Source organism: Micromonas pusilla, assembly GCF_000151265.4.
Source record: "Micromonas pusilla CCMP1545 genomic scaffold MICPUCscaffold_16, whole genome shotgun sequence".
In the NCBI taxonomy this organism is placed as follows: domain Eukaryota; kingdom Viridiplantae; phylum Chlorophyta; class Mamiellophyceae; order Mamiellales; family Mamiellaceae; genus Micromonas; species Micromonas pusilla.
The window spans coordinates 303,228-322,965 of NW_003315897.1; the positions used below are offsets into that span (position 1 = coordinate 303,228).

Consider the following 19,738-nt stretch of genomic DNA (forward strand, 5'->3'; position numbering starts at 1 on the left):
TTACTTCGAGTCTGTAATTTAACCGGGGGTACAGTACGATGTCACTTATCCCACGGCATCTTGATCCCGCCGAACATCCCCCCCGTCCCGCCGCCGCCTCGGCCGCCGCCGTCCCCCTCGTCCACGCTCCCCGTCGGCTTCGGATCGTTCTTCCTCACCTCCTCGAGCTCGCCCTTCTTCCACTGGAACATGTTCGGCTCGTAATCCCTCGCGAGATCGCTCTCTCCGAGACCGACGTACACCCTCAAGCTCTTTAACCCTACGGTGCCGCCGCCTTTGCTCACGCCGCCGCCGAAGAGCGACTTGGAGCCGTTCGGCATCGTGTCGTAGTACGTCCCGAGGCGACTCCGCGCGACTCTTTGGTCGATGTTGAACGCTAAGCCGTCGGGACCCCACTTCGGCGACGCGTTCATCTCGTCGATGATCGCCATGCCGCTGCCGCCAACCTTCCCGAGCTTCACCGGCGTCCCGCCGCTCCCGCCCAACCCCAGCGGCCCAACGCGCGGGTACACGAACAAAAACGCGGAGATGGCGTCGAGCCACTCGCCGTAGCCGAGCCACCCTTTCGGGTTGTACGCTCCGAACACGGTCCCGTCCTCGGCGACGGCGACCAGCACAGCCGCGCCCTGCCCGTCGAGCTGCGCGGGGGTCGGGAGAGAAAGTCCTTAAGGAACGGCGTTCACGACGCGGACGCGGTCGTACGAGGGCCAGTGTTATGAGGGAGGAATATTTACCTGGAGATGGAACGCCGCGCTCCTCCAGCCGTGCACGTCCGCGTCGAACGCGCACCCGAGCGGCAACGTCTCGAGCTGCGACTGCTTCAGGACCGCGCGCGCGAGCTTGAGCTCGTCCGTGTCGTCGGTCGGGAGGATCGCCGCGACGACGCCCTGGTCGCACAGCGCGGGCCACTGATCCGGCCAGTCTTCCTTCGTCATCCGTTTCAGACCTGCGGGCGCGGGGTCGTCGAGGACGTCCTTCCCGAAGACGTTCATCACCACGCGCGTCACGAAGTCGAGCTCCTCTTTCGGCGCCGCCCCGTCGCCGTCGTCGTTGGACGCGCGCGGGACTAGGACTACGGCGCGACGATCGCGACGGGAAGATCCGCGACGCCGCGACGACGGAAAACGCGGGACGCGGACGGCGGCCGCGGCCGCGCGGGGAAGCGACGCGACGCGAGGACGCGCGCGATGCGCGCGCGGCGACGGCGTCGGCGTCGCCGCGGGGGCGCGGGACGCGAGGGAGGAGGTCATGTCGAGACGTCGGCCGGCGGCGCGCCGAGTCGAGTGGCGCGCGTCGTCGGAGACAGGACGCGCGCGACAGGAAGCGAATATAAAAATCTCATCTCCCGTCGAATATCTTATAAAAACACAGCCGAGAGTACAGGTCCCGTCCCTCGTCGTTCGCGTCCCGCGCGTCCATCCATCCATCCATCGCATCGCATCGCATCACTTCCCCGCCTTCATCATCTCGACGAACGTCTCGAAGCTCCCGTCGCTGTCGTGCGGCCCCGGGGACGCCTCAGGGTGGTACTGGATCGTCATCGCCTTCAGCGCCGGGTAGATCATCCCCGCGCACGTGCCGTCGTTGAGGTTCACGTGAGTCACCTCGACGTCGGCGGGGAGCGTCTTAGGGTCGACCGCGAAGTTGTGGTTCTGCGACGAGATCTCGACCGCGCCAGTGGGGCCGCGCACGGGGTGGTTCCCGCCGTGGTGGCCAAACTTGAGCTTGAACGTCTCGCCGCCGAACGCCTGCCCTAAGACCTGGTGACCCATGCAGATCCCGAACACCGGGAGCTTCCCGAGGATCTCCTTCGCGTTGTCCACGGCGTACGGGACCGCGCTGCGATTGGTTGGTGGGGTAGAGGTGGTATGTGTTGTGGTTTGTGATTGGTTAGTTATTTGATGACGTGGACGTTTGCGTGGACGAGAGAGACGGAGAGCGGATCCGCGAACGAAGCGCACCTCGGGTCGCCCGGCCCGTTTGAAAATAAAACCCCGTCCGGCTTCAACGCCAAGACTTCGGCCGCGGGCATCGTCGCCGGGACGACGGTTATCCTGCACCCGAACGCGGCGAGACGACGCATGATGTTGTGCTTCACGCCGAAATCGTACGCGACGACGTGCAGCGACCCTTTCTTCGACGCTTTCGCGGCGGCGGCCCACTCCCACTCCTCGCCCGTGGGATCCGTCCACTCGTACGGCTCCGAGCACGAAACCGTCGAGATCATGTCCTTGCCGACGATGGTCCAATCCCTCGCCATCGCGACGAGCTCCTCGTCCGTCTTATCGCTCTCCGTCGTGATGACGCCGTTGAGGCACCCGGTGTCGCGAAGACGCCGCGTGATCGCGCGCGTGTCGACGTCCGAGATGCCGATCACGTTTTGTTGCTCCAGGTACTCGGGCAACGACTGAGGGTAATTGTCCATACGAGCGAACGTCGGGGTGGAGTTGAAAGGCGTCAGAAGCGGAGTTGAAAGGCGTCGAGGCGTGTCGGGATTGAAACCGAGGGGCGGGCGGAGAGAGACGCCGGGAGAGAAAGTCCTTAAGGATCGGCGTTCACCACGCCGACGCGGTCGTATGGGGACCAGTGTGAGGAGAACGCGCCTGGCTCGACCGGTAGTTGCTGACGTTGAGCGACAGGTGCCGCACGAGCATGCCGCCCATGTGCGCCTTCGTCGACTCCATGTCCTCGACGTTGATCCCGACGTTACCAATCTCCGGGCACGTGAACAGCACGAACTGCCCGGCGTAGGACGGGTCGGTGAGGATCTCTTGGTACCCTGACATGGACGTGTTGAAGACGACCTCGCCGAGCGCGGTGCCCTTCGCGCCGAAGGACTGGCCGTTCCACACCGAGCCGTCCTCGAGGACGAGCCTGCAGTCGGACGTCTTCCACGGCTTCTGCGCCGCGGCCGCGGAGACTGCGGGGGGAGGGAGGGGAGGGAGAGACGGAGGGAGGGAATGAGGGAGTGAGGGAGTGATAAAAAGCGCACGCGCGAGCGCCGCGCGTGGCGTGTGCGGCGTGTTTTTGAACGAACGCGGGCGCCGCGGACGGCGGCGGCGAATAGAGCGGGAAAAGACGCGCACCCGAGACGACGCGCGCGCGCCCGCGGCGGGCCTTCGCGGCCGTGAACGAGATCCCGGTCTTCTCGCGCGATCGCAGGGAAGACGACGCGCGGACCGCGGAGGCCACCGCGGTCGCGGAGGACGCCATCGCCGCCATCGATCGATCGGCTTTGAGATTCGAGCGGCGCGGTAGCCTCGGAGGCGGGGGGTTCAAACGAGCCGCGCGGACGCGCTCGGAGATCACGCGAGGTGAGGCGGACGAGCTAGGTCGTGCGCGCGGCGATCGCGCGAGGACGCGGACGCCGAAAGTCAGTGTCGTGCGCGCTACGTGTGGCGCGATCCGCGCCGCATCGACGCGTATTACGCTTTTCAAAACCGCGGCGAGATGCGTGAGGAGATATTCCAGGGCACGCTGGGCACTCAGAACAGGTGCGTTCTATATTCACCCATATCTCGGTTTCAACACTTGATCGCGTCTCCTTTCAACTGACCGATGAACTTTTTTTGTATGGAACGACCCTGAATACGTACTGTACACTACCTGTACTCGTATCAGCAGCTCCCGAGGAAATATCGTCAGAACGCGAACGTTCCCGCCATAAATCAATAGCCCCCGTTCCGACCCAACTGAAAGCCGTCTGCCCGCCGCAGCCATGGCGACCCCGGGGTTCCTCTCCGAATACGAGATCGCGCGCGCGAAGATCATCGCGCGGAACCAGAAGAAGATGACCGAACTCGGGCTCTTCAAGAAGGCGGACGATCTCAAGAAAGCGTCGGAGCCGAAACCCGATCCCGCGTCCGAGGCGGAAGCGCGCGAGCGACGAAACGCCAAGGCGAAAGCCCGAGCGGAGAAGGCGGCGCTCTCCCCGTCCGTCCCGTCGCGCGCGTCTGGGCGCTTGCGCAACAAGCCCGCGCCGGTGTATCGTGACTACGACGTGTACCTGGACGACCTCGACTTCTCGAAGCGATCGACCAAACGCAAACGCGGCGGATCCGGCGCGGGCGGACGCGGCGGACGCTCGCCGTGGGACAACACCGCGTGGCCGCACGGCGACGCCGCGCGCGAAGCCGCGGAGCGCGCGCAGGAGTGCATGGACAAGCTGAAGAACCCGTCGTTCTGTAAGATCATGCTTCCTTCCATGGTCGTGGGGGGCTTTTGGATGGAGGCGCCGCAAGGTGCGCGCCGTCGACGCCGTCGACGCCGCGTCCGTCTCGGCGAGACTGCTTCCCATACGACCCCGTTCGCATGGTGAACGCGATTCCTTAAGGACTTTCGCGTCGGCGTCGTCCGTCCACCGTCCGCCGACGACGATCGATCGATTTGAACCGTTCACCCACCCCAACCCGCGAACGACACACCAGGTATCCCCGCGCACATGCCCCCCGGGCCGCTCGCGTCGAAGCACCCGTTCCTTCTCGTGCGACCGCCGAAGCTCGCCATCACCGCGGAGGAGGACGTCGACGCGAGCTCCATCGCGATGGACGACGACGCGGACGAGTGGCGCGTCGTCTGGCTAATTCGCAAGGGGGACGGGAAATGGAGCGGCGGCGGATTCAGCGGCGGGTGGAGGGGGTGCGCGATCGACCTGAAGCTCGCCGTCGGCGACGCGATCGTGTTCGAGGTGTTGCCAGGGCGCAGGGACGGCCTTCTCGCGCTGCAGATGCGCGTGTTCCGCGCGCGGGACCCGGCGACGATACGTCCGACGTGGGAGGCGCTGGAGGAGATGATGAACGATGACCAGGACGCCAACAACGCCGCGGAGGAGAGGAGGGAGAAAGTCTCCTCGACCGCGACGGCGACGGCGACCGCGTTCGAGTACAGCGCCAAAGCGATCGACTCGCGCGGGGGTAAGCCGAACGCGCGCAGGCAATCCGAGGGCGAGCGTCTACTCCTTAACTCCGGGGTCGTCGCGTTGCACTCGAGCTCCGAGGAGGAGGATGAAGAGGAGAGACCGAAGAAGAAACAGAAGCGGATGCGAGCGCCCGTCGCGCCGACGCAACGCGCGAAGCTCCCGTCCGCGCCCTCCGCGGGCGCGAAGGCGGGGGTGAAAGCGTGGGGACCCGCAATGATCGGCGCACGCGTGGAGAAAGAGTTCGACGGCGAGATGTACGCCGGCGAGGTCACGTCGTACGACCCCACGGAGGACTGGTACAAAGTCGTGTACGAGGACGGCGACCGGGAGGAGATTGACGTGACGGAGTTGAACGCGATTTTGAAAGCACGGTAGTACTGTAGTGTAGTGTAGGGCTAGGTGTGCCTACGACGTAACAACTTACTCGTACTCGTACGCACCTCGGGTCTCGCGGCCGAGCGCGAAAACGCCGCGATCATCACGTCCGTCGCTACGCGTCGAACTACCCGCGCGACGACAACACTAAAACGCTACGCATCACACGCGACACACGTACGAGGACGACTTCGTGACGTACCGCACCCACCGGTGCGGCCCTTTCCCTTTCCCTTGCGCGCCCGCGCCGGCGCCGCCGCCGGAGCTCCCTCCCCCGATCTGCAGGTACCGCACGCCCACCCTAGACACGTTGAACATCGGTATCGTGAAGTGCATCGACACCGGCCCGAGCTCCTTCCGCGCGTTCGGCAGCCGCTCCTCGGGTATCGACACGTTCACCCGCAGCGTGTGCTCCGCGCCGCCGGTGAACTTTTTAAACTGCCACGTCACCGCCTTGTCCTGCGACGAAAACGCGGCGTGCTGCGTCCCGGGCGTCGCGCCGGGCTCCAACGTCGGGTTCGCGTTGATCGCGCGCTGCGGCGTGGGAAACTTCACCACCATCCCGGTGCACGCGCACTTCGACGGGTACGTCGCCTTTATCGTGATCACCGCGGTAATCTTATACGGCGTGGTCTCGTCCACCGTCACGCGGACTTTAAACGGCGGATCGAAATCGCACGATGCGCGGTAATTCATGAGCGAAAACTCCCCCTCCGGCGGCGTCAGAGCGATCGTTCGGTCGACGTCGAAGTTACTCAGGTCCGCGGACTCGTGGAAGTTGCAGTCGTCCAACAGCGTCGCCATCCCGGACGCGCCGCCGGAGCCGAACCCGTAGTCGCCGCCCACCGCGGTCGCGAAGTCTCGTCCGCCGATCGCGAGGTCCTCAGGTAGCGCCAGCTTGATCTCGGGCGATCCGTGGAGGAAGTTTCGAATCTGCACGCAGCCGTCCACCTCCGACGTGAGCGTCGCCCCGCTCGCGGCGAAGCACACGGAGATCTTCTCGACGACGTCGACGAAGATCTCGTTCCGGCTCCCGCCTCTCGCCTTATCCCGCGCGGTCGCGAGGACGCTCCGCTGCGTCGCGTCGCGTCTCGCCGTGCCCCCGGGCGTGTGCGTCGGCGCCGCCTTCGCCGCCGCCGCCTCCTTTCCGTACTCGATCCCAGCCTTTACGACGCCCTTGAAGACGCCGTACGGCGTGGAGGCTCTCTTGACCGCCGCTGACGCCCTCGCCGCCGCCGCGCCCGCGCCCGTGGTGGCCGACGAAGCAGGCGTGGAGGGCTCGTTGAACACGTGTCGCTTCAGCGCTTCGGTGGACGTCGACTGCGCGTACCCGGGGTGGAGTTGAAAGGCGTCAGAAGCGGAGTTGAAAGGCGCCGAGGACGGGGATTGAAAGCAAGGGGTGCGCGGAGAGACACGCCGGCAAAAGTCCTTAAGGATCGGCGTTCACCACGCCGACGCGGTCGTATGGGGACCAGTGTAATGAACGCACCTGCGCGTACCCGCGATCGATCATCTCATCCAGGAGTTCGTACGCGAGCACGGAGTTCTTCCTCAGCGCGTCCTCGTTCATGACGCCGCAGTAGTCTTTGATGACCTTCGCGACGCGGTGGAGGAGCTCGAGAACGTGCGACGGGGAGACGTTCTTCCGCGTCGTCGTCGCGAGGAAGAGCCCGTTGGCTTTCACGTGGAGGTAGTGCACGCCGTCCTCCGCGAACACCGCGGGCGCGCGCTCTGAAGCGATGTCGGGGTGGAGTTCAAAGGCGTCAGGTGTAGTTGAAAGGCGCCGAGGGCGGGGATTGAAAGCGGGGGACCCTGGGCGGAGAGACACGCCGGCAAAAGTCCTTAAGGATCGGCGTTCACCACGCCAACGCGGTCGTATGGGAACCAGTGTATAGAACGCGCCTGCATCTTTCCAGAACCGCACCGCGCGGAAGAACGTCTCCGGGGACGTCTTCGGGACGTCGTGGCGGTACTCTTTCTTGATGATCACGTCCCCGCGCGGGCTCAGGATGAACAGCTGCGAGATCATCGCGCCCGCCGACGAACGACGACGACGCGCGGCGTCGCGAGGTGCCCTAATATATTACGACGCGACCGCGCGCGCGCCTCGGATCTGACGCCGACGCCGTTCCTCGCGGCGCCGGGGGTATCGAAGTTCCCGCGTCCGTCGCCCGCGCGATGCCCCCGCGCTCCCGCGTCCGCGCGCGCGTCGCCGTGGACGACCTCTCGCGCCGCCGTGCGCGCGCCTCGCGCGTCGACACAGTGCCCCCGAGGTAACAAGCAGCGCGTCTGGCTCGTCGGCCTAAAGTAGACTGCGACGACATTCCATGCAAAAAAAAGTTCATCGGTCACTTGAAAGGGCACGCGATCAAATGTTGAAACCGAGGGGTGGGTGAAAACGCACCGCATTCCGTCAGAACTCTTCAGCTTGAAAGCAGTGAGAAAGCACGCGCGCGCACTCGTCCTGTCTGCTCTCAGCCTCAGAATAAAAACTCCTCGGTCGAACACGAACGCGACAGACGCGCGCTCGCCCCCCGCGCACGATGTCCGCGCAGGCGTACGACGCGAGCACCCTCGGCGCGCTCGCGCTGTCCGTGTCCTCGTCCGTCTCCATCGTCATCGTGAACAAGTACCTGATCTCGAGCCTCGGGTATCGATACGTCACGTTCCTGACCTCGATCCACCTCTTGGTGACCGCGGTGTTTCTTCGACTCGCCGCGCGCGCGGGGTGGCTCGAGCCGAAAGCGATCGAACGGAGAGCGCTGCTGCAGTTCAGCGTCGTCAACGGCGTCAGCATCGGGTTCTTGAACCTCTCGCTCGGGTACAACTCCGTGGGGTTCTACCAGATGACGAAGCTCGCGATCATCCCGTGCACGGTCGCGATTCAGCAGACGTTCTACCAGAAGCAGGTGCGTTCTATACACTGGTTCCCATACGACCGCGCTGGCGAGGTGGACGCCGATCCTTAAGGACTTTACTTCCCGGCGTGTCTCTCCGCCCAGGGTCCCCCGCTTTCAATCCCCGCCCTCGACGCCTTTCAACTCCACCTGACGCCTTTGAACTCCACCCCGACATCGCTTCGTATGGAACGGCCCGCAGTTCAGCGCGCGCATCAAGCTCGCGCTCGCCGTCTTGCTCCTCGGCGTCGGCATCGCGACGGTCACGGACCTCGAGCTCAACTTCCTCGGGAGCCAGCTCAGCGCCGCGGCGGTCGTCACGACGTGCGTGTCGCAGATATGGACGGGCACGATGCAGAAGAACTACTCGGTGTCGTCGACGCAGCTCCTCTTCGCCGCCGCGCCGTACATGGCGCTGACGCTTGGCGCGGGTGCGTTCGACGGTCATCACACCGGTCCCCATACGACCGCGTCGGCGTGGTGAACGCCGATCCTTAAGGACTTTTCTTCATTTCCCGGCGGCGTCTCTCTCCGCCCAGGGTCCCTCGCTCACAATCCCGACGCACACATCTCGACGCCTCACAACTCCGCTTCTGACGCCTTTCAACTCCGCCCCGACGTCGTCGCTTCGTACGGACCGTCGACCGTCGTCAGTCGCGGTGCCTCTGGACAGCGCGTTGACGGGCGGGACGCCGTTCGAGTTCGAATACACGCCCGCGGTGGTCTTCACCGCGTTCCTCACGTGCGTGATCGCCATCGCGGTCAACTTCAGCACGTTCTTGGTCATCGGCAAGTGCGACGCGGTGACGTACCAGGTGTTGGGGCATCTCAAGACGATGCTGGCGCGTCCCATCTCACGCCGGTCCCCGTACGACCGCGTCGGCGCGGTGAACGTCGATCCTTAAGGACTTTCTCTCCCGGCGTGTCTCTCCGCCCATCACCCATCGCTTTCAATCCCGACACACCTCGACGCCTTTCAACTCCGCTTCTGACGCCTTCCAACTCCACCCCAGGTGCTGGGCTTCGGGTTCACGGTGCTCGCCGCCCCCGCGAGTTTTCGAAACTTGTTCGGGATCTTCGTCGCGTTGTGCGGGATGGTGACGTACGGCGTCGTGGAGTTGGAGGAGAAGAAGCGCGCGGCGGAGCTCGCGCCGGCGTCGAGCGTTGGGAAGTGAGCGAGCGGAGCGATCGAGCGCGGAGGAGATGAGCTCACTGTAGAGGACGTCGCGGCGGACGACCCGACCCACCGGGACGATGAAAACGTGATGAACACGCTTCCGTCGTGCGGAGCGGAGTCTGCGTCTGGTTGAAAAAAAAAACAGTCTCTCGCCACTTCGCCTCGCGCGCTGCCGCATGCGCGCGTCTTCGTCGTCGTCGCGAGCATGGCGTCCGCGAGCGCGCGGTGCCGCTTCTGCGGCGAGGTCGACGCCGTCGCCGCGCTCGTGGACCCCGGGTGCGCGTGCTACAAGAAGCGCGAGAGCGACCTGTGCCATCGTTCGTGCCTGAGGGAGCGAATCGAGCGCGCGTCCACGGGCGCGAGCGACGGCGCCGCGGACGCGTCGAGGATTTGCGAGACGTGCGGCATGCCTTTCCGCGTCGACGTCGTCGAGAGGTTCGCGCTCACGACGAGGAGAGTCTGCGGAGAGAACGCGGTGGCGACGGGCGTCAGCGTTCTCCTCGTCGTGACCACGCTCGCCACCTTCGTAAACATGTCGTACGCGCGAGCTGGAACCGTCGCGACGGTGGACGACTTCGACGGAGGGCGAAGAGGCGGCGGCGGCGGCGGGGAAGGGAAGTGGGCGACGGCCGCGGTCGTCGTCTTCGCGGTGCTCGCGATGCTGTTCGTGAGGAAAGCGCTCGCGCGATGGAAGAGGCAGCAGACCGAAGTCGTGCGCGTGGACGTCGTGTAGTCGAAGGTAGATGTAGCATCAAAAATATTGAGGAAAAAGTCACTTCGCCTCCGCGCGACGACGCGCACGGCCATCTTCGAGGCGTGCGTCGCGCGCGTCCGAACGAACGAACGCGCTCGAGATGACGACCACCCCTCCCGCCGCCGCGAGCGCGCGCGCGTCGTCGCGGTGGGAGATCCTCCGAGTCGCGGAGCGGATAGGCCCGAAGTTCACGCTCGGGGACGTCCTGCTCCAGCTCCCATCCTACGACGGATCGTCCGACGAGCTCCGCGGCGAGCTCGTCGCCGCCGCGGACGCCGCGGGCGCGCACGTGGAGTCCGCGCCGAACGGCGAGGTGATCTACGTGTTCCCCCACCGCGCGCGCGCGGCGGTCTTGGCGCGAGACGCGCGCGAGAACAGCGCCGCGTTCCGTCGCAGGACGTGGCGAGGCGCGCTCGCGCTCTTCCGAGGGCTGTTCGCGACGTTCCTGATCGTGTCCGTGTGCGTCATCTTTCTCGCGCTCGTCGCGATCACGATCATCGCGCTGACGCAGAACCGCGGCGGCGGCGGAAGAGGCGGGGACGATGTCCTGCCGGTGTTCTTCACCCCGGGCGGCGGCGGCGGCGGCGGCGGATTCGGCGGCGGACCGTACTACCGCCATCACGGCGTGGACAATTTCTGGTTCTACCTCTACATGCGCGACATCTGGTGGTTCACCTACTGGAACGAGCACGAGCATCGACGCATGATCTACGAGCGCGGGATGTACGGCGGCAGGTACGGCGCGCACGTCGGACGAATCAACGTCGTCGACGAGAACGGCGTCGCCATCGGCGTGCCCGTGAGACCACACGGGGGGAAAGGCGGTCCCGGTCGAGGGGGAGGTGAGACTGCTTCCCATACGACCCCGTTCGCGTGGTGCACGCCGTTCCTTAAGGACTTTTCCCGTCGTCACTCTTCACCCGCGCTTCCCTTTCAACGTTTGACCGGTAAGACGTTCAACTGACCGATCGCTTCACCCACGCAGGCGGCGGCGGCGGCGGCGGCGGAGGCGGAGGCGGAGGAGGCGGAGGAGGCGGCGGCGGCGGCGGCGGCGGATCAGGCGGTGGTCCGTACGGCCCACCCGGGGACTGGGCGCGTCTCATCGCGGAGGAGGACGAGGACGAGGCGCGCGCGAAAGACGCGAACCGCGAGCTGACGTTCGTGGAGAGCGTCTTCGCGTTCGTCTTCGGGAGAGGCGCGTATTCCTCACACTGGTCCCCATACGACCCCGATGGCGTGGTGAACGCCATTCCTTAAGGACTGCGCCCGGCGCGTCTCTCCGCACACTTCTCGCTTTCAATCCCCGCGCGCGACGCCTTTCAACTCCGCTTCCGACGCCTTTGAACTCCACCCCGACGTTCTGTTCGCTCGTGTAGGCGACCCGAACGACACGCTGGAGCCTCGGCGGTGGCGCGCGATCGCGCTGCTGTTGCGCGCGAACAAGGGCGCGGTGTTCGCGGAGCAGGTCGCGCCGTTCCTGGACACGTTCTTGCTCGGCGCGGAGGGTAGTAACGCGCGCGACGCGGGCGTTTTCGACGCCCTGAGGCGGCGCGTCGGGCTCGGCGCGAAGAAGCGCGGCGACCGCGAGCGAGACCCGTCGCGGATGCACGAGGGATACATGCTTCGCGTGTGCTCGCGGTTCGGCGGGCACGCGGAGAGCAGCGACGACGGGAAGCTCGTGTACGTGTTTCCGTCGCTGCAGACGAGCACCTTGGACGACCACGACGTGGAGGCGGCGACGGTGGCGAGCTTGGGACGATCCGTCGCGCCGAGGCCGAACAAGACGCTGCCGCCGCCGATTCCGCCGCCGCTGTACGAGCGCCCCAGGCCGGTGTGGGAGGGCGGCGAGAAGCTGCCGCTGGTGATCGGCCTCGGGGTTCTCAACTTGGCGCTGGTGATCGTGTTCCGCGCCGTCGGCGGGCTCGATTTCCGCGCGACGCGACCGCGACCGGTCGGGATCCGGTCTCGAGGGGTCGCCGGCGCGCGCCGCCGTTACGCCGCCGGCGCGCGGGAGGACATCCTCGCGGCGGCGACGAAGCAGACCGCGGCGATCAAGGCGGCGCGCGACGCGGCGATCAAGAACGGGACGGACCCGATCGCGGCGGCGAAGGCGGCGGGCGGCGTCGTCGTGTACGAGGAACTCCCCGCCGCGCTCCGCTTCCTCGAGCTCTTCGTGAGGCTCGCCAAGGTGCGTTCTATACACTGGTTCCCATACGACCGCGTTCGCGTGGTGAACGCCGATCCTTAAGGACTTTTCCCGGCGCATCTCTCCGCCCAGCCCTCGGTTTCAATCCCGACACACCTCGGCGCCTTTCAACTCCGACTGACGCCTTTCAACTCCACCCCGACGTTCGCTCGTATGGAACGACCCTAAGTGGGCGTATCCCGCGTTGCTGCTGTACGCGATCACGTTCTTCGTCGTCCCGTGCGTCCGCGCGGCGTACTGCCACTGGGAGAACAAGAACATCGCGGCGAGGAACGCGCGACGGAGGATCGCCGCGGGGGGGGCGCTCAGGGAGATCATCGCGGTAGGAGAGGACAAGCGCGACAGAGCTCGCGGCGCGCAACGCCTGGAGATCGTGACCGAGATCGAACCCGCGGTGTAAAACGTTGTAAAAGCGCGAGCGAGTGGCGAGTACTAGCGAACGTGAACGCGCGTGAATCATCGCCGATCCGTTACAAATCAAAGAAGCAAACGCGCTCGCGCCCGCGCCGCGTCGACCGACGCCGCGGGTATCGCGCGACCTCAGTTCGCTTCGCTCAGTTCGTCTGCAGGAGCGTGATGGCGTAAAACCCGAGTTGGAACGCGACGTTGATGAACAGAAAATTCACAACCACCTGCGGCCCTCCCAACGCCTCCACGAGCGCCTGCACTTGCCCGTACTCGCTGTTCCGGTCCATCTCGTTCGCGCCCGTAAGCTTCGCGTCGAACACCACGAACGGCTCGCCGTTCATGTTCTCCGCGCCCAGACGCACGATCTGTCCGTTGAACACGCGGAACCTGTTGTTTTTCCTGAGGGTCGTTCCATACAAAAAATGTTCATCGGTCAGTTGAAAGGGACCCACGCGATCAAATGTTGAAACCGATGGACGGGTGAAAAACGTTTGTACAGAACGCACCTGAGCTCTTGTCCGTCCACGTACGTGCCGTTCGTGCTCCCGAGGTCCGTCACATACAGACGTTGCCCCTCCATCTCGAACTGGCAGTGCACGCCCGAGACGCACCCGACCTTCGCGGCGTAGTCGATCCCCGGCCCGCGGTCGCGGCCGACGACGACGACGTCGTCGGTGCGCAATCGTAGCGGCCGCAAGCTGGCGCCTCGCACGGGCTCGGGGTCTAGCGTCCACGTCGGGATGTCTCAGGGTCGTGCCATACGAAGCGAAGTCGGGGTGGAGTTGAAAGGCGTCAGATGGAGTTGAAAGGCATCGCGGGCGGGGATTGAAAGCGAGGGACCCTGGGCGGAGAGAGACGCCGGGAGAGAAAGTCCTTAAGGATCGTCGTTCACCACGCCGACGCAATCGTATGGGGACCAGTGTATATACGAACGCACCTCCATCCTTGATCCCTTCCTTGAGCGTCCGCTCCCAGTTACCCATCTGCTTCTTCTCCGGCTCCGGCTCCGGCTCCGGCGGCGCGGACCGCGACGTGCGCTTGACCGCGGCTCGCGACCGCGCGAGCATCCCGGATGCGATCCCGGCGAACGGATTGCCGATCGCCGGCGCCTCCTCCTCCTCAATTTCGTCCTCCTCCTCCTCCTCATCGTCGCCGTAGTCCAGATCGATGGTCTGCGACAGGTTGATGGACTTCCCGAGGCTGCCGAAGGACGCGAACGGGTTCCCGAACGCGGGCCCCTTGTCCTCTGTCTCCTCCTCCTCCTCCTCCTCCTCCTCCTCCTCGGGCTCAGATGGCTCGTCCCTGGACATGAACGACGCGAACGGATTCCCCGCCGCGGACGCCTTTTCCTCCGCGTCCGCGACCGCGCCGAGGACTCTGCCGCCGATGCTCGCGAACGGGTTGCCGTCCACGACGGCGTCCTCCTCTTCCTCCTCCTCCTCCGGCACCTCCTCCGCCGGGTCTTTCTTGCCGAACCCGAACGGCAGCGCGTCGACGCGGACGACGCGCCGCGAAGCGCCGCGATGCGCGATGCCGTGTCTTCGCGATCGAACCGGCGCGGGGACGATCGCGGCGCGACGCGCGCGCGGCGCGGCGGCGACGCGGGGCGGCGTCGCCATCGCCGCGCGCGCGGTCGTCGCGGAGGCGGCGAGCGCGAACATGGGAACGGACGGGGTCGTGTGCGTCTGCGTGCGGGGGTGGCGCGGCCGCGAGTGGCTACGAGCGCAGCGCGCGACCGCCGGTCGAGGCGTCGAGCGCACCGCGAACGCGGCGCTCGACCAATCATCCCGGCGCTCGGCGATGAGCTGTCAGCGCGTATGGACAATCAGTCAGGACCTCGGAACTCGTCGCGTACTCGTAGTACGCTCCGCGCGCGGTCGATTTTTCCGTCTTCCCGGGCGTTTCGCTTTCGGTCTTCGTCAGAGTGTCGCTCGCCGCGCGCCGACGCGACCGCCCCGCGCGCGATGCCGGCGTTCCTTCGCCACCTCCGCGCCGCGAGAATCGCGCGCGAGGAGAAAAACACGCGACGCCTCCGCGCGGTCGTCCCGAGCGTCCGCGACGTCGACGACGCGGTGCGCGCGCGCCCGATCTCGCGTCCGTCCGTCGCCCGGGCGATCGACGACGACGACGCGTTCTCAACCGTCGCAAGACGCGAAGACGCGAACGCCGCGCGCGCGCGCTCGACGCGCGCTCGACGTCTCGTCTCGCGCGCGTCCGCGTCGAGCGACATTCTCTCTCGCGCGCGCGCGTCTCTCCGCGCGGACGCGACCGGTCGCGTCTCCTCCGCGCGCCCCCGCCGCCGCGCTCGGACGCGACCGATGGTTACCCCCCGCCGTCGTTCGATCATTCGCTGACCGCCCAGATCCGTCTCCTCGTCCGATCCAACCGTCGTCGTCCCCAGGTCGCGTCGATCGATCGACCCCCAAGAGAAGTCTTCTGCAGCAACGAGATCACGACGTCGCACTACACCGCGGCGAACTTCATCTTCAAGAACCTGTACCAGCAGTTCCAGCGCGCGGCGAACGTGTACTTCCTCGTCATCGGTTGCCTGCAGTTGGACGTTTTCTTCCCAGGGCTCTCGCCGACGCACTGGAGCACGACGATCGGTCCTCTGGTCGTCGTCCTGACGATCAACGCGGTGAAGGAGGCGTACGACGATTACTTTCGGCACAAGTCCGACGACGCGGTCAACGCGAGCGTCGTGACCGTCGTGAAGCCGAGGAAGAGAGCGCACGGCGGCGGCGGCGGCGGCGGCGGCGGCGGCGATTCGACGACGACGACGACGACGACGACGACGACGGAGGACGTCAGATGGCGCGACCTCAAGGTCGGCGACGTCGTCCGCGTGAAGAACAACGCGGAGTTCCCCGCGGACATCGTCCTGATGCAATCCTCAGACGCCACCGGCGTGTGCTACGTCGAGACCGCGAACTTGGACGGCGAGACGAACCTCAAGGTGAAAGCCTCCGCGGGCGTCGGCGTTGAGAGCGGGGAGGACGCGGACGCGCGCGAGGTTTTCGAAAAGCTTCGAGACGCGCGCGTGGAGTGCGAGGCGCCGAACAACCAGCTGTACAAGTTCGAAGGGAAGCTCGTCGGCGTCGCGGCGGGCGTCACCGAGAAGGTCGACGCGGCGGCAACGGCGGGGATCGAACCGGCGGCGAACGACGACGACGACGACGACGACGACGCGTCGAAGGACGCCGTCGCCCCCGCGGACGTGCGCCGGGCCGACGGTTTCTCGCCAACGTTTTTCCCACGCGAGATCCCTCTCGGCGTGGACAACGTGCTTCTCCGCGGGAGCACGCTCCGGAACACGACGTGGATCCTCGGCGTCGTCGTCTTCACCGGGAAGGACAGCAAGCTCATGAAGAACATGACGCGGGCGCCGCACAAGGTGTCGCAGCTCGAGAGGCACATGAACCTTCTCGTCGCGTCCATCGGTTTGTTTCAAATCGTGATTTCCGCGACGCTCGCGGGGACGCAACAGAGATGGTTTAAAGACGAGATGGAACCGAAAACGCACGCCGGGGATGCGTTTCGTCACTGGTACCTCGCGTCCACGAACGAGTGGCCCGACGTCGAAGGCGGCGTCGGCGCGGCGTTCACGCAGTTTATTCGTTACGTCGTCCTCCTCAACGCGCTCATTCCGATTTCCTTGTACGTCACCTTGGAGCTCGTGAAGGTGATTCAGTGCGGGTGGATCCGATGCGACCGGAAGCTGTACGATCCGATCTACGACGTTCGATGCGGGTGCGATCGCGCGTTCGACCTACCCTCTCGTTCGCACCCGTCGCGTCTTTCCCCGCCCGTCGAGTCGTCCGCGTGGCGTTCCGCCGGCGTCGCGTCGAGATGCGCCGGGCAAAGTCCTTAAGGATCGGCGTTCACCACGCGAACGCGGTCGTATGGGGACCAGTGTACAGAACGTCGCGCCGACCCGCCTCTCTCTCTCTCTCCTCCCCGCAGGGTCCGAACGACGACGCTGAACGAGGAGCTCGGGCAGTGCCAGTGCGTTCTGACCGACAAGACCGGGACGTTAACGCAGAACGTCATGGCGTTCGTGAAGTGCAGCGTCGACGGCGTCGTGTACGCCGCGGATGTCACCGCGAAGGGCGACTCAGCGGACGACTCAGCGGACGACTCGGACGACTCCGCCGCCGCCGCCGCGAAGAAAGACGCCTTCGTGCACTCGCTCGCGCGCTCGTCCCCGCTTCAGCGCGCCGCCTCGGAGAACGACCCTCGGGTCGTCGACTTCCTGACGCACCTCGCGGTGTGTCACACCGTCGTCCCCGCGGTCGCGACGGAGTCCAACCCGGGGTACGCCGGACGTTTATACCAGGCGTCGTCCCCGGACGAGGAAGCGCTCGTCACGGGCGCCGCGGCGCTCGGGCGCCGGCTCGTTCGGAACGCGAACGACGAGATCACCCTCGAGGTGCACGCCCCGGACCCGGACCCGGATTCGAACGCCGCGAAGTCACTTAACGCGAACTCAAACGCCGCATCGACGGAGACGTTTGAGATTCTCGCGGTGAACGAGTTTTCCTCCGCGCGGAAGCGCATGAGCGTCGTCGCTCGCGACGCGCGAGACGGCTCGCACGCGCTGTTCCTGAAGGGCGCGGACGCGGTCGTCCTCGAGCGTCTCTCGGAGTCGCACGACGCGGAGATCCTCGACGCGACGAGGGCGCATCTCGACGCGTTCGCGAGAGACGGCCTGCGCACGCTCGTGTTATCCAAGCGCGCGCTCTCCAAGCCGGAAGTCGACGCGTGGCTGTCGACGTACCGAGACGCGTCCACGGCGCTGACGAAGCGCGAGGAGCTCCTAGAGCGATGCGCGGACGCGATCGAGCGCGACTGCGTCCTCGTGGGCGCGACCGCGGTGGAGGACAAGCTGCAGGACGGCGTCCCGGACGCGATCGCGACGTTACGCGCCGCGGGGATGCTCGTGTGGATGCTCACCGGGGATAAGGCGCGTCCCGGTTACGCACGCCGGTTCCCATACAGTACGACCGCGTTTGCGCGGCGCGCGCTGTTCCTCGAGGACGGACTTTCTCTTCTCTCCCGGCGGCGCATCTCTCCGCTCACCCCGCGCTGGTTTCAATCCCGACGCGCCTCGACGCCTTTCGACTCCGCTTCTGACGTCTTTCAACGCCACCCCGACGTCGCTTCGCGCGGAACGAACGGAACGTCCCTCAGCTCGAGACGGCGGTGTCCATCGCGAACACGTGTCGTCTGATCGACAAGGACGGCGACCTGGTCGTCCTCCAGGAATCCGACTTCTCGCCGTACTTCGACCAGGGGTTCCTGAAGCGCAAGGCGGCGGAGGCGGAGGAAGATCGCGCGTGCGGCGGCGAGTTCGGGCTCGTCATCGAGGGCGGCGCGCTGCAGTACGCGCTGCTCGACTCGCAACGCGACGCGTTTTTGGACTTGTGCCGCGCGTGCAACGGCGTCGTGTGCTGCCGCGTGTCGCCGGTGCAGAAAGCGCGCGTCACCGCGCTGATGAAAGATAAGGGCGGGATGATCACCCTTGGCGTCGGCGACGGCGCGAACGACGTCGGGATGATCAAAGCCGCGCACATCGGCGTCGGCATCTCCGGCCGCGAGGGCAGAGCCGCGGTGCTCGCGTCGGATTTTTCAATCGGGCAGTTCCGCTTCCTCGCGCGGCTGCTGCTCGTCCACGGGCGGTGGTCCGCGAAGCGCAACAAAGAGGTCGTGCTGTACGCCTTCTACAAGAACTTCGTGTACACGACCGCGAACGTGTGGTTCGGGTTCCTCTCCGCGTATTCCGCGGCGCCAGTCTACTCCACCGCGGCTATCGCGACGTTCAACGTCCTGTGGACGTCGCTCCCGACCATCGCGCACGCGGTTTTCGACCAGGACGTCGCCGCGGACACGGTGATGAATAACCCGGAGCTGTACCGCGAGACGTCCAGGCTGCGCGGGCGAGACTTTTTGGTCTCCGCCGCGTTTTGGTCCGTCGGCGCGGCGTGGCACGCGCTGTGGTGTTACTTCGCGTGCGTCGCGAGTCTCGGCGCCGCCGCCGCGTCGACGCGCGACGGGAAGCCGTGGGACGTCCACGCGATCGGTATCGCCGCGTTCACCGCGGTCGTCCTCGTCGTGAACGGCAAGGTAGCGCTGCGCACGAACCACTGGACCAAGTACAACGTCGCGTTCGTGACCTTGAGCGTGGTGTTGTGGTTCCCGTTCGCCGTCGTGATCTCCGACGCGGTGCGTTCTATACACTGGTTCCCATACGACCGCGTTGGCGCGGTGAACGCCGATCCTTAAGGACTTTTCCCGGCGCATCTCTCCGCCCATCCCTTGCGATCAATCCCCGTCCTCGACGCCTTTCAACGCCAACTGACGCCTTTGAACTCCACCCCGACGTTCGCTCGTACGGAACGACCCGCACAGTGGGAATCGTTCGGGATGTTCCCGGACGTCAGCAAGGCGCACGAGGCGCTGTTCTACGAGCCGCGCTTCTGGTTCGCGCTGACGCTCGCGGTGTGCGGGAGTCTCGTCGCGGACGCGGTCGTCGAGAGCTTCCGACGCGCGGTCCGGCCGTGCGATTTCGAGATCTTACAGGAAGCCGAGAAGGACGCCGCCGCCGCCGCCGCCGCCGCCGCCGCCGCCGCCGCCGCCGCGGAGAGGAGGAAAAAGTCGACGACGTCGGCGGCGGCGGTCGCGTCGACGTCGACCGACCCGTCGTCGTTCTCGTTCTCGCTCCTCGGAAGCAGCGGTGACCCGCGCTCGACGCGACACGTCGGCGTCGGGAGGCACGGCGCCGCGGCGGGGACGCTTCCGACGACGACGCATCCGTCCCCGGCGAGCAGCGGCGAATCGTTCGGCGATCGACGCGCGCGGCGGAAGTCGAGGAACCCGAGCGTGATGCAGGTCGTGAGCGACCACCGCGCGCACTCGCCGGACTGGCACCCGTGACGACGTGCGAACGAACGAACGAACGAACGAAGGAGGGCGCTCGCGCGGCGCGGGCGCGCGCGTTCATATT

General features: G+C 66.1%; 10 protein-coding genes across 10 annotated transcripts; 6 read left to right on the forward strand and 4 right to left on the reverse strand.

Moving 5' to 3' along the window:
- Positions 1-41: 41 nt before the first annotated feature.
- Positions 42-1,250, reverse strand: MICPUCDRAFT_53894 (uncharacterized protein; the record flags this gene model as incomplete). The annotated part of the gene is made up of 2 exons (XM_003064138.1): positions 42-638; positions 735-1,250. The coding sequence occupies 2 exons, from the start codon at positions 1,248-1,250 to the stop codon at positions 42-44; spliced, it is 1,113 nt and encodes a 370-aa protein (XP_003064184.1).
- Positions 1,251-1,326: 76 nt separating this feature from the next.
- MICPUCDRAFT_46001 (uncharacterized protein) lies at positions 1,327-2,907 on the reverse strand. The gene is made up of 3 exons (XM_003064139.1): positions 2,604-2,907; positions 1,962-2,407; positions 1,327-1,839 (listed from the first exon to the last, which is right to left on the reverse strand). Exons 1-3 carry the CDS (start codon positions 2,784-2,786, stop codon positions 1,446-1,448), a joined length of 1,023 nt encoding a protein of 340 aa, XP_003064185.1. The 5' UTR covers positions 2,787-2,907; the 3' UTR covers positions 1,327-1,445.
- Positions 2,908-3,718: 811 nt separating this feature from the next.
- MICPUCDRAFT_53897 (uncharacterized protein) lies at positions 3,719-5,538 on the forward strand (the record flags this gene model as incomplete). Its single annotated transcript, XM_003063950.1, has 2 exons — positions 3,719-4,241; positions 4,428-5,538. The coding sequence occupies 2 exons, from the start codon at positions 3,719-3,721 to the stop codon at positions 5,291-5,293; spliced, it is 1,389 nt and encodes a 462-aa protein (XP_003063996.1). The 3' UTR covers positions 5,294-5,538.
- MICPUCDRAFT_66259 (uncharacterized protein) lies at positions 5,456-7,545 on the reverse strand (the record flags this gene model as incomplete). The annotated part of the gene is made up of 3 exons (XM_003064140.1): positions 7,196-7,545; positions 6,783-7,024; positions 5,456-6,613 (listed from the first exon to the last, which is right to left on the reverse strand). The coding sequence occupies exons 1-3, from the start codon at positions 7,320-7,322 to the stop codon at positions 5,456-5,458; spliced, it is 1,527 nt and encodes a 508-aa protein (XP_003064186.1). The 5' UTR covers positions 7,323-7,545.
- Positions 7,546-7,836: 291 nt separating this feature from the next.
- MICPUCDRAFT_23163 (Drug/Metabolite transporter superfamily) lies at positions 7,837-9,365 on the forward strand (the record flags this gene model as incomplete). Its single annotated transcript, XM_003063951.1, has 4 exons — positions 7,837-8,202; positions 8,393-8,621; positions 8,845-9,068; positions 9,204-9,365. The coding sequence occupies 4 exons, from the start codon at positions 7,837-7,839 to the stop codon at positions 9,363-9,365; spliced, it is 981 nt and encodes a 326-aa protein (XP_003063997.1).
- Positions 9,366-9,572: 207 nt separating this feature from the next.
- MICPUCDRAFT_43223 (uncharacterized protein) lies at positions 9,573-10,100 on the forward strand (the record flags this gene model as incomplete). The annotated part of the gene is made up of 1 exon (XM_003063952.1): positions 9,573-10,100. One exon carries the CDS (start codon positions 9,573-9,575, stop codon positions 10,098-10,100), a length of 528 nt encoding a protein of 175 aa, XP_003063998.1.
- Positions 10,101-10,221: 121 nt separating this feature from the next.
- Positions 10,222-12,369, forward strand: MICPUCDRAFT_43224 (uncharacterized protein; the record flags this gene model as incomplete). Its single annotated transcript, XM_003063953.1, has 2 exons — positions 10,222-10,963; positions 11,498-12,369. The coding sequence occupies 2 exons, from the start codon at positions 10,222-10,224 to the stop codon at positions 12,367-12,369; spliced, it is 1,614 nt and encodes a 537-aa protein (XP_003063999.1).
- Positions 12,370-12,881: 512 nt separating this feature from the next.
- On the reverse strand, positions 12,882-14,354 carry MICPUCDRAFT_53902 (uncharacterized protein; the record flags this gene model as incomplete). The annotated part of the gene is made up of 3 exons (XM_003064141.1): positions 12,882-13,134; positions 13,242-13,479; positions 13,673-14,354. The coding sequence occupies 3 exons, from the start codon at positions 14,352-14,354 to the stop codon at positions 12,882-12,884; spliced, it is 1,173 nt and encodes a 390-aa protein (XP_003064187.1).
- Positions 14,355-14,699: 345 nt separating this feature from the next.
- Positions 14,700-19,017, forward strand: MICPUCDRAFT_53903 (p-type ATPase superfamily; the record flags this gene model as incomplete). Its single annotated transcript, XM_003063954.1, has 4 exons — positions 14,700-14,807; positions 15,098-16,485; positions 16,699-17,890; positions 17,926-19,017. The coding sequence occupies 4 exons, from the start codon at positions 14,700-14,702 to the stop codon at positions 19,015-19,017; spliced, it is 3,780 nt and encodes a 1,259-aa protein (XP_003064000.1).
- A 141-nt stretch (positions 19,018-19,158) lies between these two features.
- Positions 19,159-19,668, forward strand: MICPUCDRAFT_53904 (uncharacterized protein; the record flags this gene model as incomplete). Its single annotated transcript, XM_003063955.1, has 1 exon — positions 19,159-19,668. One exon carries the CDS (start codon positions 19,159-19,161, stop codon positions 19,666-19,668), a length of 510 nt encoding a protein of 169 aa, XP_003064001.1.
- Between the last annotated feature and the right edge of the window lie 70 nt (positions 19,669-19,738).

What these genes read in the sequence shown, in the direction of transcription:
- MICPUCDRAFT_46001 (XM_003064139.1), bottom strand. Translation starts at nt 2,786, where the DNA reads ATGTCAGGGTACCAAGAGATCCTCACCGACCCGTCCTACGCCGGGCAG. An exon ending in GCAACTACCGGTCGAGCCAG is followed by an intron (nt 2,408 to 2,603) that starts GCGCGTTCTCCT and finishes AATTACCCTCAG; the next exon opens with TCGTTGCCCGAGTACCTGGA. An exon ending in AACGGGCCGGGCGACCCGAG is followed by an intron (nt 1,840 to 1,961) that starts GTGCGCTTCGTT and finishes AACCAATCGCAG; the next exon opens with CGCGGTCCCGTACGCCGTGG.